Source organism: Hemitrygon akajei, chromosome 20 (assembly GCF_048418815.1).
Source record: "Hemitrygon akajei chromosome 20, sHemAka1.3, whole genome shotgun sequence".
NCBI classification, from domain to species: Eukaryota; Metazoa; Chordata; class Chondrichthyes; order Myliobatiformes; family Dasyatidae; genus Hemitrygon; species Hemitrygon akajei.
The window spans coordinates 11,578,682-11,595,799 of record NC_133143.1 but is presented as its reverse complement, the minus strand read 5'-3'; the positions used below and the strand labels follow the sequence as shown (position 1 = coordinate 11,595,799).

Here is a 17,118-nt window from a genome sequence, read left to right as displayed (position 1 = left end):
CAGGTTGTTGGTGTTTAATGTGGCTGTGTGCTTTTAGGAACTCTGGAGAAAACCTGGATGTGTGAGAATGTTGCAAACACCCACATCCAGCAGACAGACCAAGTCCTCAGTCCTGGGAACAGGAAAGGATAATGTTTACTTATGAGCCTGGAGAATATCCAGAAAAATAAATGCCACAGCAACACACACAAAATGCTGGAGGAACTCAGCAGGTTAGACAGGATCGATGGGGGAAGTGAGCAGTCGATGTTTCGGGCCAAGACCCTTCATCAGGCCTGCAGAGCTCCTCCAGCATTTCATGCCTGATGCTCAATATATCCAGCTAATACAGGATTTTGTGTCTCGAATGAATAAGTTCCTTCAACATTACCGCATTTTATAGGGTGTGCAGGAGTTTGCATATTAGTCTAACTCAGGTAGGTCACAAGATATTGCAGATGCTGGAGCAAAAATAAACTGCTGAGCAACTCAGCAAAATACGGATTCTGGGCCACAGGCATTGACCATCCCTTTGCCCCCATGGAATCTGGGCCACAGGCATTGACCATCCCTTTGCCCCCATGGAATCTGGGCCACAGGCATTGACCATCCCTTTGCCCCCATGGATTCTGGGCCACAGGCATTGACCATCCCTTTGCCCCCATGGATTCTGGGCCACAGGCATTGACCATCCCTTTGCCCCCATGGATTCTGGGCCACAGGCATTGACCATCCCTTTGCCCCCATGGATTCTGGGCCACAGGCATTGACCATCCCTTTGCCCCCATGGATTCTGGGCCACAGGCATTGACCATCCCTTTGCCCCCATGGATTCTGGGCCACAGGCATTGACCATCCCTTTGCCCCCATGGATTCTGGGCCACAGGCATTTACCATCCCTTTGCCCCCATGGAATCTGGGCCACAGGCATTTACCATCCCTTTGCCCCCATGGATTCTGGGCCACAGGCATTGACCATCCCTTTGCCCCCATGGATTCTGGGCCACAGGCATTGACCATCCCTTTGCCCCCATGGATTCTGGGCCACAGGCATTGACCATCCCTTTGCCCCCATGGATTCTGGGCCACAGGCATTGACCATCCCTTTGCCCCCATGGATTCTGGGCCACAGGCATTGACCATCCCTTTGCCCCCATGGATTCTGGGCCACAGGCATTGACCATCCCTTTGCCCCCATGGATTCTGGGCCACAGGCATTGACCATCCCTTTGCCCCCATGGATTCTGGGCCACAGGCATTGACCATCCCTTTGCCCCCATGGAATCTGGGCCACAGGCATTGACCATCCCTTTGCCCCCATGGATTCTGGGCCACAGGCATTGACCATCCCTTTGCCCCCATGGATTCTGGGCCACAGGCATTGACCATCCCTTTGCCCCCATGGATTCTGGGCCACAGGCATTGACCATCCCTTTGCCCCCATGGAATCTGGGCCACAGGCATTGACCATCCCTTTGCCCCCATGGATTCTGGGCCACAGGCATTGACCATCCCTTTGCCCCCATGGAATCTGGGCCACAGGCATTGACCATCCCTTTGCCCCCATGGATTCTGGGCCACAGGCATTGACCATCCCTTTGCCCCCATGGATTCTGGGCCACAGGCATTGACTATCCCTTTGCCCCCATGGATTCTGTTTGACATGCTGAGTTCCTCCAGCAATTTGCTTTTTGAATGTGATCTGGTCTCACCCTGGGAAGTGGAGAGTGGATTGGGACCTAGGAGAAGTAGATTGGGAGCAGCTAGAGGGGAAAGCAATATCCTTTGAGTGAGAGGTGTTGAAAAGTGAGATAGTACAAGTTCAGAGTCATGTCAGCCCCACGAGGGTAAGAAACAAAGATGGTAAGCTTAAGTAACCTGGATTAACAAGGCTATTGGAGGTATGGTCAGAGAAAGAAAGAAGCTTATACCAGTTATAGGAAATACGTATAGAACAAGTCTCTTGAGGATGATCGGGGATGACCAGGAACACTTAAAAAACAAATTAAAGCAAAAAGGGCCATGAAATAACCTTGGCAAGTAGAATGAAGAATTATATTTTAGAAGGGGGTGGTTAAGGAAGGAATAGATCCCCTGAGGAAACAGAGGAGTAATCAATAGACAATATGTGGAGCCCAGGGACAGTGGATGAGCGAGATGCTAAACAATACTTCCCTCCAGTATTCACTAGGTAGGATGTGGAGACTGGAGAGTTAAAGAAGGAGTTTTGTTAATATTCTGGAGACATCTATATCAGGAAGAGGGAAGTGCTGGAAATATTGGAGAGCAATATGGTGGATGAGTCCCCAGGGCCTTTTAGGCTCTATCGCAAGATGCTAAGAAAAGCAAAGGAGCTCTGGTGGAGACTTCTTTCTTTTTCATGATCACAAATGAGGAATCAGAGAACTGGAGGATGTGCTATGTTGCCCCCCCCCCTTGTTTAAAAAGGGCAGAAGAGATAAGCTGGGAAATCACAGGCCAGTGATCACTACTTGAGAAGACAGAATTTATGCTCAGTTGGAAAGTCAGGGTCTGATTAGGAGGTGTCATCGTGGTTCTGTAAAGGGAAGATCATGTCACACAAATCTGACTGAGTTTTTGACAAGACGACAAAGAAAATTGATGAATGCAGTATGGTAGATGTGGTGTACGTAGACCTTAGCAAACCTTTCCACAATGTCCTACACAGCGTGCTGCTCTGGAGTTTAAGGCAGCCAAGCAGTGCTGGTGATAGGAAGCGGAGGGCCATGATAGATGGTTGCATTTCCAACTGTATGCCTGTAAATAGTGGTGTACCACATAGATTGTGTTGGGATTGTTGTTGATTGTAATATATATATAATTGACTGGGATGAGAACGTAGGAGTATGATTAATAAGTATGCACTTGACACAAAAATTGGTGGAATTGTTGATAACAAAGGTTATCTAAGGATATGATGGGACATAGAAAGTTGGGTGGAGCAGTGGCAGATGGGTTTTAATCCAAACAGCTGTGAGATAATGCACTTTGTGAGGTCAGATTTAAGTAGGACAGAGAGTAGATGGCAGACATCTTAGCAGAGTTGATGTAGAGAAACAACAGGGTGTAAATTGATATCTTCCTGAAAGTGGTGACACAGCTGGAGAGGGTATGCTTGCTTCATAAGAAGAGGTGTTGAGTAAGGACATTGTGTTGGAGCTGTGCAAGACATGTACGTATCATTCTGGTTGCCACACGACAGTAAGGAAGTGGCAGCCATAGAGAGAGTGCAGAATAGGTTCACCAGCATGTTGCGCAGAATGAAGGGCTGTAATTATAAAAGGTAATTGGGTTAATTCTCACTGAATTGTAGGAGGCTGAGGGGTGATGTTATAGGGGTTTATAAAATTATGAGGGACGTAGATAGGAGAGAGGTTCCATAATGTTGTTATAGCCAGGGGTGGTAATGGAGACAAGCTCCCAATACCTATTAAACACTTCCAATGGCGTGCACATCTAATAGCCTCTGAAAACCAAGTCCAGCTCCTGGCCTTCACATGTGGCTTAGCTACTAAGCCTGGTGGAACCATTTTTATTGACAGGAGAATGGACAAAGGCAGGTTACTGGTGCCTTAAAACCAGTCGCTTCAAGTAGATGAGGCTTGTTAACTGTGGTTGGCAGCTCATCTAGGAGAAGAAAAACTCTGATTTTAAACCTCTACAGCTATACCCACTCACTCATAGCTTTGGGTGCAAATGCTGAGAGAGAAATCTGCAGCTGGAATCCCTAAGGCAGTTCTACGTTGCTGACTGGCAACTCCTGTAATGCTATTGGTGCCATTCCCTTGGGTTCATCGGCTGCATGGAGGTGGGGAGCTTGCTACATCGTTTCCCAGATTGCTCTGCCCAGGCTTGTTTATCCAGATGGCCAGGATGGTCAACCCTCACTGACAGAGGCCTCAGGTGGGAGATAGTCAGAAACTTTTTCCCAGGGCAGGGAAGTCTACAACTTACTAGAACTAGAGCTAGAAGACATAGTTGAAATTGAGAATTAAAGAAGCCCTGAGGGGTAGGTTTTCACACAGAGGGTAGCAAACATTTCCTGCCAGAGGAGGTTGTAAAGGCAAATACGGTGACAATGTTTCAGAAGCGTTTGGACAGGTGGTTGGATGGAGAAGGTTTCAGGGATCTGGCTCAATGTTGATAAATGGGACTGAAGTAAATCAGCTTCATGCCTGGTCTGGATAATGTGGGCTGCAAGGGCCCATTTAGAACGTAGAACACAGAACATGGGAATGGACCTAATGTTGTGATGAACTAATTAAACTTGTTCCTTCGCCCAGCATATGGTCCATATTCCTCCATTCAGGTACCTATCCAAAAGCCTCTTAAATGCCTCTATCTGCGATTCTGTCTCCTGGCAGCACACATTGTGTGTAAAACCTGCTCCAAATATCTCCTTTGATCTTCCCCTTCATCTCTCCAGTATTAGATATTTTGCCCCTGGGGAAAGGATACTGGCTGTCTACTCTATCTCTGCCTCTCATAATTTTATAAACTCCTATCAGGATTCTATGAGGGAGAGACACCACCAGCACACGGGAGAGTTCGCACCAATAGGAAAGGACGTTCAGGCTAAGGAATTACTGGCAACACAGGGAGGAGGAAATAGAACCATAGAACATTACAGCACAGAAACAGGCCCTTCGGCCCTTCCTGGCTGTGCCGAACCATTTTTCTGTCTAGTCCCACTGACCTGCACCTGGACCATATCCCTACATACACCTCTCATCCATGTTCCTGTCCAAGTTTTTCTTAAATGTTAAAAGTGAGCCCGCATTTACCACTTCATCTGGCAGCTCATTCCACACTCCCACCACTCTCTGCGTGAAGAAGCCTCCCCTAATGTTTCCTTTAAACTTTTCCCCCTTCACCCTTAACCCATGTCCTCTGGTTTTTCTCTCCCCTAGCCTCAGTGGAAAAAGCCTGCTTGCATTCACTCTATCTATACCCATCATAATTTTATATACCTCTATCAAATCTCCCCTCATTCTCCTATGCTCCAGGGAATAAAGTCCTAACCGGTTCAACCTTTCTCTGTAATTCAGTTTCTCAAGTCCCGGCAACATCCTTGTAAACCTTCTCTGCACTCTTTCAACCTTATTAATATCCTTCCTGTATTTCGGTGACCAAAACTGCACACAATACTCCAAATTCGGCCTCACCAATGACTTATACAACCTCACCATAACATTCCAACTCTTATACTTAATACTTTGATTTATAAAGGCCAATGTACCAAAAGCTCTCTTTACGAACCTGTCTACCTGTGACGCCACTTTTAGGAAATTATGTATCTGTATTCCCAGATCCCTCTGTTCTACTGCACTCCTCAGTGCCCTACCATTTACCTTGTATGTTCTACCTTGGTTTGTCCTTCCAAAGTGCAATACCTCACACCTGTCTGTATTAAACTCCATCTGCCATTTTTCAGCCCATTTTTCCAGCTGGTCCAAATCCCTCTGTAAGCTTTGAAAACCTTCCTCACTGTCCACTACACCTCTAATCTTTGTATCATCAGCAAATTTGCTAATCCAATTTACCACATTATCATCCAGATCATTGATATAGATGACAAATAACAATGGACCCAGCACTGATCCCTGTGGCACACCACTAGTCACAGGCCTCCACTCAGAGAAGCAATCCTCCACTACCACTCTCTGGCTTCTCACATTGAGCCAATGTCTAATCCAATTTACTACCTCAAATTTGCTAAACTGAAATAGTTTAGCAAACAACATAAAATATTTGAGATCAAGATCTTTGATCACCCTCAACCTCCTGTACTCCGAGGGGTAAAGCCCTAGCCGGCCCAGCTTCTCCCTGTAACTCAGGCCCTTGAGTCCTGGCAATATTCTCATCAATACTGTTTGCACCGTTTCCAGCTTAATGACGTCTTTCCTGAAACAGGGTGACCGAAATTGTACACTGTATTTGAAGAGCAGACTTTACGGAGCAAGTAAAAACACGACTATAAAAAGAGTGCAGGAGCGGTGTTTTAAGTTATTCCAGCAATAAAAAGAGTTTATTGCCAGAATGTCAATTGAAGGGCAAAGACTTAACAACTTAGCAAGGCACAAGGGCCAATGCTGTAATCCTGTGATTGGGCCACAGGCCTAACCCACTGTTCAGCACTTGCTACACACCGGCACTCACGGTAGTGGTACTACCTCACAGCTCCTGAGTCCCAGGTTCGATCCCGACCCCAGGTGCTGACTGTGACCACGTGGGTTTCTCCCAGATGCTTGGATTTCCCCCACATCCTAAACCGATGTAGGTTAATTGGTTACTATAAATTGCCCCAGTGTGTAAGCCCGTGAGGGAATATCAGGGAGCGTTCATTACCACATAAGAGAGAATAAGGTACAGGTCAGGGCTGGATTGCTCTCTTGAGGTACAGACTTGACAGGCTAAGAGGCTTCTCTGTGCCATAGGAAAAGATGGAAATAATATATGAAAATAAAAATCAATCTAATTCCTCTGCAGCCCCTCCAAAGATCAATACAATACCATGACTGATCTGTTACCTCAATGTTACTCTCTGCCTTTGTATCCAGGAGTGTACCAAACTTTTGTATGAACACAAAATCAACAGTGGATTATTGACTGGAAGTCCAATGTAGACTGAGCTGCCAGCCCCCACCCCCCCCCCCACCCCACCCACAGGCTTTGTGAGGATTTCCCAGCCACTGGTGTTATGCCTGTGAATAAACAAGTATCGATCGAATAGTCTGTGTACTCACCTGATACTTTCACTGGACTTTGGAAGGTCATCTGAACCTTTTGGACATTATCATTCTTTAATACTTGGTCTATGGATGATCTCTCAAAGAAGGTGAGGACAACCTCTGACCTGGAATACTGAAAACAAGTTTGTTGAAATGACTAACAGTATGCATTCATTTATTAGTGGAATGTTACTGAAAGTGACTGGACGTTTATTGACCATAGACCAATTGGTTTCCTCAGTCTTCTCCGGGGCAGCTAATAAGTGGAACGCTAGGGTTACAATGGAGGATTTCCTTTCTGAATGGGCTGTGGTCAATCAGAAAAGGTTTTGTCCTCAATACCTCAGTATCTACAAAGGAATATGAATCTTCATTTAGTTCCTCCAGCATAGGGGAGACCGCATTGTGAACACTGATTGCAGGATATGAGATTGGAAGAAGTCCAAGTGAATCACTTGGAAACATGGCTGCAGGCCCTGGATGGTGGGAAGAGAACAGGTTGCATCTTCTGCAGTTGCATGAGACTGTGCACTTCAATATAGTGTCACTGGTGTAGATGGAAGAGTGAACATCGGAGCAACCCTTCTGAATTGTTCAAGGGGGAGGGGAGGGGAATACGTGTCAGGTGATGGGAATCTCCTGGCAGCTGGAGGAGTATTGAAAGGATGATCCATGTGGAAGGTGGTGGGGTGGAAGTTGAAGAAATGGGGAGCTTTGTTGTTGCTCTGTCGGATGCGGAGAAGAGATATGGCAATTACATGAGATATGCATAAGACTTGAATTGGTGCCATCCATCCTGAAAAGATCCCAGTATCCAACTCAAGAACTTTAGCCATGCGAAAATGTGGGAGTGTTTGGAAAGCGTGAATCAACATTCAAGTCTTTCACTTACACCACAATCAGCATCAACAGTCAACATAAAGTGATACTTACTTTGCAGGGCAAGTTAATTATAATCTTCAGGACCTTCTCGATTTCATTCAACCTTGTTTCTATGTCAGGAGCTTCTTTTACGGCAACTAATCCTAGAAAAGACAGCGGGAACATAAAAATTATCAAACCACCTGGTAGTAGATGCTAGCTTAGCTTAGCTTCTGGTTCATCCAACCAGTCATCAACAATCTCAAGTAGAAAGTTTGGAATCAAGATGTAATTACGTCCTTCAGACTTAAGTCCTTAGAGTGATCCAATATTGAAACAGGCCCGTTGACCCACCGTGTCCGTGCCAATCAACTGCCTATAAAACCAACCTCATTTTATTTTCCTCCCTTACTCCCAGCAATTCCTTCCAGATGTTACCACCATATTGCACACCAGCAGCAAATGACAATTGCTGTCTTTAGGATCCATGAAGAAACCCCCATTGCCACAGGGAGAAGATGTAAATTGCACCCAGACATTGCCCAGGGTCAGGATTGAACCAGGCTCTGGAGTTGGGGGGCAGCACAGGTGCCACAGTGCAGCCCTGGTTGTCGATAAATTCCATCAGCCCTTCCCTTCAATGACCTCCCACTCCATAAACATAGGTTATTGTTCCCTGCATTCTTTCTGTGTGATAGAGCTCACTGCTATGACTTTATTAATCTCTAGCTGAAGGTTACAATAAGAATGAGGAAGGGTCCCTGGAATCTTTCCACCTCATGAACTTTATTAATTTTGACTGGTTCCATTCCTAGCAATCTGGTTGTGGCCAAACCATAGAGTAGGTACTTCTGCTCATCAAGCCCATGTCAACAATTAATCACCTCGAGGCACAGTCCCCTCCCCCCCTTTACTGTCTTGTATAATTTTATGGGGTGCTTTGAGAGATTGGTCAGGGCACACTTTAACTGCAGCCTTCCAGACAGCTGCGACTCCTGCAATTTGCCTACTGCCAAAACAAGGCTATGATCTCCTTGGCCCTACACTGATCTCTGGAGCATCTGGACAGTAAAGGCACCCATGTTACACTACTGTTTACTGACTACAGTTACACCTTCAATACAATAAGTCCAAGCAAACTCATCACCAAACTCTGAGACCTGGACTCAATACAACCTTTGCACCTGGATCCTTGACGTCCTGACCAACTTGCAGTAAGGATAAGCGACAACACCGCCACAATCATCTTCAACACAGGCACCCCAAAGGCTGCACCCTGAGCCCTGTACACTCATGGCTGCGTGGCCAGTTTTTCTCTAGCTCTATTTACACGTTTGCAAATGATTACGCCATAGTTGGCCATATTGCAAATAGTGATGGGTTGGAGTACATGGTGTCAGGACAACAACCTTTCGCTCAACGTCAGCAAACAAAAGAGCTTCAGGAAGAGGGGTGGTACATGTTGACATCAACAGTGCTGCGGTCGAGGGAGTTCAGAGTTACAAGTGTCTAGGAGTGAACACCACCATCATGATCCAGCCTCCGATGTCTCTGCCAAGAAAGTTCCTCAGCACCTCCACTTCCTCAGGAGGCGAAAGAAATTGGGTGCGTCCCCGTCGACACTCACTAATTTTTAAATTGATACACCTCAGAAAAGATTCTGCCCAGATGCATCATGGCTGGCATGCCAGTTCCTCTGCCTGCAACCACAAGAAGAGCAGAGACGTGCTGACAACACAGCATATCGCAGAAGCAAACGTCTCACTGCCTCTGTAAAGCAGCCAGCACAATCGAAACCCTCCCCTTCCCACCAGACACAGCTTCTATCCTGCTGTTATGACTAACGAATGGCTCCCCAATACCATAAGATGGACTCTTGATCTTACAATCTACCAGGTTATGACCTTGCACCTTTTTGTCTATCTGCCCTGCACAGTAGCTCCATATTCTGCAATCTGGTATTGTTTTAGCTTGTACTACCTGAATGCTCCGTGTAATGAACTAACCTATATGAATAATTTGCATGACAAGCTTTTTGCTGTATGTGACAATAATAAACCAATTTGCCAATTTATGTTCACCCTGTTTATACCCATGGTTCTGAAGCTGTTGCAAGTTTTTTATTGTACTCGTAGCTCATCATACCCATGCACGTGACAATCAACTCAACTTGCCTTGATTCGACCACCCTTGGGTCTCTCCAGTCTCAGATTCACCTGTCCACTGTCAGCACCAAATTCAGAACCACCATCTCTCCGATCCCTTCAGTCTATCCATTGCTTACAATTACTCGTTGATAGGGTTATGTCTGACCGGAAGCTACGGGCCAGGGATGGGGGCAGATGCCATCTTGATGCCCTGCCCCAGTTCACCTATATCTGGAGGTTTTGGTGTTTGCATTCCTAACCCTTGCTCACCTCTCCAACCTTCTGCAAACCTCAGCTTACCCCAAAGCCTTCTTACCTAAATGACAGTCCTTGTCCTTGTCCATGTCCATGTGCCTGAGCCCACGGGCACCACCACAACCCGTGCCAACATGTGCCTGTATCCCCGTGCACGAGCCCACTCTGGCTCGGAAGCTCCAGGCCTTGCCACATAGTCCTGTCAGTGTCTCTGGACTGTGTGCACGAGCCCACACACCTTTCTACCCCAAGGTGTGTGACTGCTCACACAAATGACACCTCTATCAGGCCAAGATCACCACTCTTACCTTTTACCTCTTCATCTGCCTATTACATTGCCTCCCCACCCCCTCCCGGTCCCCTCCTCCTTCCCTTTCCCCTATGATCCACAGCCCTCTCCTATCAGATTCCTCCCTCTCTAGCCCTTGACCTTTCCCACCCACCAGACTTCACCTATCACCTTCCAGCTAGCCTCCTTTCCCTCCCCCAGCTTTTTATTCTGACACCTTCCTACTCAGAAGAGTCTTGTCCTGAACATCAACTGTTTATTCATTTGCACACATGCTGAGTTCCTCCACCATTTTCTGTGTGTCGCTGTCAACAGAGAGGATTTCATGGGACAGTTTACGTTATGTTTCAGTCTCTTGTATCCAAAGGCTTCAGAAATAGATGCAGGAAGAGGACATTTAGCCCATCAGACCTATTCCACCATTTAACAAGATCATGACTAATCTTCCTCCTCAGCTGTGTTCTCCAGTCCATCCTAAATATATTTATTTATAGATTTATTCTCCTCTGATATTGAGAAGTCCATCGATCTCTGATTTGAATGCCATCAGTGACTGGCCTCCACAGCTCTCTGTGGTAAAGAGTTTCAAAGTGACAAAATTTCTCCTCATTTCAATCCCAAACAACCAGCCCTTTACTTTGAGTCTAGTTGGTGATTGCTAGCTCTAGTCTTCTCAGCCCGTATCTGAAACTGGTCGTTTGAAATTTGGAATTAAGACAGTAAATGCCAGATTAAGCAGAATCTGGGGAGAGATAGGCATGGTTAACATTTCAGGCTATTCACAATCAAAATCATTGATTTGGCCAATGTAATCTCTCCACAAAGTGAAAATGGGAATGTGAGTTGTGAGGGGAATGCCAAGTGGCTTCAAGGTGATGCAGTAAAAGTTGAGTTTATTGTCATATGTACAATTACATGCGTGCACAGTTGCAATAAAATCTTACTTACAGCAACATAATGTATCTAGCATTATATCAGCAGCATTCACAAGAGAAAATATAAATTAAATGTAACCCAGACTTTTCTTTTTGTTAATCAACTCTCAATCTATGTTACTATATTATTAAGCTCAATTCCATTTACCCTTACCTCCTTCTTACAAGGCTTCTGAAAATTCAAATATAACATATATCCACTGTTCTCATCTACTCTAGTAGGTATGCCTCCAAAATATTACATACTCCATGTCTTCCCATTCGTAAATTCATGTTAATGCTGCTCAGTCTTTTAAGTGTCTTGATATCTACACTTACTATAAATTATGGCATCATTTCTACTTTTTCCACTGACTAAAGGTCTCCAACCTGAAACATTACCTCTATTTAACTTCCTACAGATGCAGCCTGACCTACGGAATACTTACTGCATTTCCAGCAGTTGTTTTCCCACACTTTCACTCTTCCTCCTTTCTTGGCATTTGCTACCTCTAACCTGCAGGTACCAAACTAGAATCTATAGAAATTTGGAAGATAATAACCAGAATAAATTAAACAGTGTATCAGAGTTAATTTGTTGTAACTCTGGATTAACATTCCAGACCATTTATTGTTTGAGGAGGTTCCTGGCAAAAAGGAAATCTCAAATTTAGTAATCTCAGGATCAAACCAGAATTGTCCTGTGATTATCTAAATTGTTCTGGCTTTGCATCAGAATCAGGTTTATTTTCAACAGCATGTGTTACGAAATTTGTTAACTTAGCAGCATCAGTATAATGATAAACACAGAAAGAAAAAAAAATAATTATGGTATATTGAATAGATTAAAAATAGTATGAAAACAGAAATAATATATTTACTTTTAAAATGAGGTAGTGTTCACGGGTTCAATGTCCATTTAGTAATAAGGTGGCAGAGGGGAAGAAGCTGTTCCTGAATCGCTGAGTGTGTGCCTTCACCTCAACTTTTATACTTCTTTCCTGACTGTAACAATGAGAAGAGGGCATGCCCTGGGTGATGGGGGTGCTTAATAATGGACATCTCCTTTCTGAGGCTTTGCTCCTTGAAGATGTCTTGGGTACTTTGGAGGCTGGTACCCCAGATGGAGCTGACTAATTTTACGACTTTCTGTAGCTTCTTTCGTTCCTGTGCAGTAGCCACTGTCTACACCCCTCCCCCACGAAACAGTGATACAGCCTGTCAGAATGCTTGATGAGCACATTTTAATTTCTGCTACTTTTGCTCTGTTCTCCTGTCCTCACCCTGTTATCCTGTGCTCTAACAAACACCCCCACCCTTCTCTGTATCTTTAAACCTGTTGCATCTCTTAATGTATCTCCAATTCTTCCCAGTTCTAATGAAATATCACATTGAAAATTAACTCTGTTTCTCTCTCCAGATGCCATCTGTCCTGCTGAGTGTTTCCAGCAATATCTGGTTTGATCAACCATTTCCTCCGCTTTCCTCTCCCTCTCCACCACTCATTCCCTGTGGGCTTTGTCCTGTGCCTCCCTCCCTGCCCCTGCATTGTGTCCTGCCTTCTCTCCCTGCTGTACCATTTCCCTGTTACACTGCAGATCCCACTGGTCACCGCCTCGCCACCCTTCAACAGTACTCCCTGTGAAATGAGGTGAAGTTTCAGTCCTGCACCTTTCCCTCTGACCTTGAAGTCTATCCCTTCCTCACATGGATCAGGCTGGTGTACTTGTTACTGAATGTTCTTGGCATGGTTGGTGGCTGCTGTACAGGGAAGGGTGAACTGTAAAAAGGCTGTAAATACCCACAGCCCATGGCTCCAGGCCTGGTAAGGTGAAGGTATATAGAAACATAGAAAACCTACAGCACAATACAGGCCCTTCAGCCCACGATGCTGTGCTGAACGTGTCCTTACTTTAGAAATTACCTAGGGTTACCCATAGCCCTCTATTTCTATGAGTTCCATGTACCTGTCCAGTAGTTTTTTTAAAAGACCCTATCGTACCTTTCTATCCATTCCTATACTTGCCCAAGGGACAATTAGGACTGGTATTGCTTAGGGCAGAGGTACCCTTCCAGACATGAGTGAGTGATGCTCCAGATACGCAAGGTCCTGCGGAAAGAGTCCCGTTAGGTAGAACCAACATGCTCCTGACAACTGGTAAGAACTGTGGGCAGCAGAACTTCAGGCACATCCCTTTTCACAATACACATTCACCTTCACACCAAATTATCCTGTGGCTCTTGTTCTGATCTTCTCACACCTCTATTCTTGAAGAAAGGTTTCTGAATATGGACACTTAAAGCAAGTTCTGAGTGTGTGTTATTCTGCCAAACATTGGGTCATCCTAGCTATTTAACCCAACCCTAGAGTGCAGAATGAGGCACCCTCAAAGTTTAATAAAGTTTATCCTGTTAAGTGACTGAGCCATTTGAGGTAAAAAAGTCCCATGTTTGACCTTTGTTGGTTGGATCTGCTCCGGTGATTGATGACAATAGTGTGGTTCAATATGAGCCAATGTAATGTAACGCAGCCAGTCAAAGCCAAGGGATGTCACCAATGTAACCAGTTCAGCAGACAGAGTTACAGAGCTGAAGGAATTCAGCTTAGTGGAGCTCTGAGTGCAGGATCAGTGCAAGTTCCACCAATGGCCCTGAGTAACAGTGGGGAAGGGTGGAACAATGGGGATGAAGATAAGATCAGTTTAATTCTAGCATTCAGCATCCATAGCCAAGGCTCTAGAGCTGAAGTGTGTTTATTTGGACAGAGAATCAAAGATTTACACAGGCGATGTGATTAAGTGATCAGGAAGGGAGGAGAATAAAAACATATTAGACCAGTTTATGGGGCAGGTTCAACCAGTGAAACATTTGCCCTTTAGGTTTTTCAAAGAGTTGTGGGTCATTAATTATCCACAAGTTTACCTCAATCTTTTATGAATTGTCTTGTATTGGGTTAGCAACCAATACCTTCCTAAATTAAAAACTACTCACTGAAACAGGAGAATCCTGGAACCAATTACTTAATTAGCTCCCAGAATTGATTGGATTTCCACCCTATCAGTTTCCCTTGCTGAGACAAAAGCTCCTGAATGTTTCTATCATCTGACTCAGAAGTTTCAACATCATTATCAAATTTAAATTAGTTAAAATCCACATCAGATGGCCAGGAGCCTCCCCAGTATCCACTGCTTCCAGAAGGCAACATCTATCATTAAACCAGCACACACAAAACACTGGAGGAACTCAACAGACCAGGCAGCATCTCCAGAAATGAATAAACAGTCAGCATTTCGGACCAAGACCCTTCTTCAGGACTGAGAAGAAAGGGGGAAAATGCCAGAATAAAAATGAGGGGGAGAGGGGACAGAGGCTAGCTGGGAGGTGATAGGTGGAGCTAGGTGGGTGGGAAAGGTCAAGGGCTGCAGAAGAAAGAATCTGATAGGAGAGGAGAGTGGAGCATGGGAGAAAGGGAAGGAGGAGGGACTCAGGGGGAAGTAATAGGCAGGTGAGAAGAGGTAAAAGGCCACAGTGGAGAATAGAGGAAGCAGGGCAGGAATTTGTTTACTGGCAGGAGAGATTGATATTCACACCATCAGGTTGGAGGGTACAGACGGAATACAAGGTGTTGTTCCTCCCAAGCCAGGCCATCTACCTGCTGGGCAGGAGGTCTGTAATATCTAGTCCCATATGGCCAGGTTCAAGAACAGCAACATCCCTTTAGGGCAACCCTAATCATTGTAGATTAGCTCAGATCTCTTTGCACTAATTCTTTTTTGTGTTCTAATTGTGTTTAATGCATGGTTGTCTTGTGAATGCTATTTATATGATGCTGTGTGCCTGTGATAGTGCTGCCAGCAAGTATTTCATTGCATCTATGTACTTGTGTATATGACAATAAACTGGACTTTGGAAATAAATCCCAACTCCCTTTAATGGAGTAGAAATTGATCAAAAAGTTCTGTGTTAGAGAACTGGGGACAGCACAGTCAAACTGCAGGGTGTGCATTGAGAAGAGTATCAGGGAGAGGGTTTGGGGGCGCAGGGGCTGGTTTACTGGGAAGAGCTGTTGGAGGTAGGGTGTTGCAGGGATGGTGAAAGGGTACATCATCACGTGAGCATATGTTGATTTTAGGAACTGGTGAAATATCAAGCAACTGCCCAGGCACTTAGTCCACTCCAGGTACCACAGGGGCCAAAGTGCCCCCACTCTGGTCATTCAGAACAACTGGAAGCCAGACCCACTTCAGTTCTTTGCGTGAGCTCCTACCTTTCTGAAAAATGACCTCAGCATCTTTCAGACAGAACCTCACAAACCAACTCAGAAGCACCAAGCACACCTGTTGTGTTACAGAACTTGTGTATATTGAGGATATCTAGAACAGACTTTTCTCAGAGAGGTAACACCCATTATCAGGGAGCCTGAACCATCTGGGCCATGTCCTTGTCTCAATGCTGCCATTAGGCAGGATATCCAGTTCAACACTCAACGTTCAACAACACCTTCCTCCCCACTGCCATCTGGTTCTTGAACCAATCTGAAAACCTCAGCCTATATTTCTTTTCCTCTCTCTGAATCTTGCATGTGTCATTATGTTTATTTTATTGATTATTTTAGCACACATGTAAATGTATAATTTAAAAATGTAATGTTATGTTAGTTTATGTTTGTGATGTACTGTGCTGTTACTGCAAAAAGTTAACTAAGTAAACTCATCAAAAAGACTGGATCCATCCCTGGCTACAACCCAGACTCTTTAGTTAGAGGTGGAGAGGAGGTCACTAAACAAACTTATCCATTACAGACAATCAGGCACATCCTCTCCATGGGTTACTGAATAAGCAGCAGAGCTCCCTTTCCAACAGACTCCGCTGTCACAAGAATCATAAAACAGTCAGTTTTATTATTTCATACATTATTACTGCACATTAGTAAATTATTATTGTGTAGATTATTATTCTGGATTTTATTATTAGTTAAGTCTGCACACTGCTAAGTGTGTTTTGAATTGTTACTGCTGTATCAAAAGAATTTCCCACTCAAAAGTATTTATTATTATTATTTTCTTGACATTTATACCCTATGCATACCTGCCTGTGATAATTCTAAACTTGAACTTAAGGTTAGAATTGTAAAAATGGCAGTGGTCAAGGGAGGCAGAGGAGAGCTTACAGAATTGCTTTGAGTTGGTGGACTGGAAAATATTCAGGGATTCATCTTTGAATTTGAATGAATGCACCACAGTTGTCACCAACTTAACCAATACCTGTGTTTGGGCCTTCGAGAACATACCGGGCATACCCAAATCAAAGGTGTGGATGAACCAGGAAATTCGTAGCATACTCAGGGTTAGAACTGTGGCATTCAGGAGCAATGATCCAGACCTATACAAAAAGCCCAGTTACGATCTATGCACGGTTATTTTAAGAACAAGAAAAAAACAATTCCAATTTGAAGTTAGAGATGGAATCAAGAGCATCAGCTCTAGCAGGTGACAAGAATACCAGTGCCCAAGAGCAAGGTGAGCTGCCTCAACGATTATTGAACAGTGGCACCTACATCGATGGTGATGAAGGGATTTGCGAGTTTGGGTCATGGCTAGAATCAACTCCTGCCTAGACAAGGACCTGGACCCAACTGCAAATTTGCACAATAGATCTATAGGATGCAATCTCACTTGCTCTCTACTCAGCCTTGGATCACTTGGACAATAGTAATACCCATGTCAGACTGCTAATTATTGATTACAGCTCAGCATTCAACACAATCATACCCTCAGTTCTAATCAACAAGCTCCAAAACCTGGGCCTCTGCAACTGGATCCTTGATTTCCTCAGTGTGAGATCACAATCTGTGTGGATTGGAAATGACATCTCCTCCTTGCTGGCACACCTCAAGGATGGTTGCTTGGCCCACTTCTCTA

General features: G+C 44.8%; 1 protein-coding gene across 2 annotated transcripts in view; it reads right to left on the bottom strand.

Annotated features, from left to right (window-relative positions):
• Nucleotides 1–17,118, bottom strand: part of pxdc1b (PX domain containing 1b) — a 52,390-nt gene that overhangs the window by 32,450 nt on the left and 2,822 nt on the right. For both annotated transcript variants that reach the window (XM_073073044.1, XM_073073043.1), the window contains exons 2-3: nt 7,665–7,756; nt 6,747–6,864 (exon numbers count right to left, since the gene is read on the bottom strand). In XM_073073044.1, the coding sequence (XP_072929145.1) occupies nt 6,747–6,864; nt 7,665–7,756 (210 nt within the window). The remainder of the gene's footprint in view (nt 1–6,746; nt 6,865–7,664; nt 7,757–17,118) is intronic.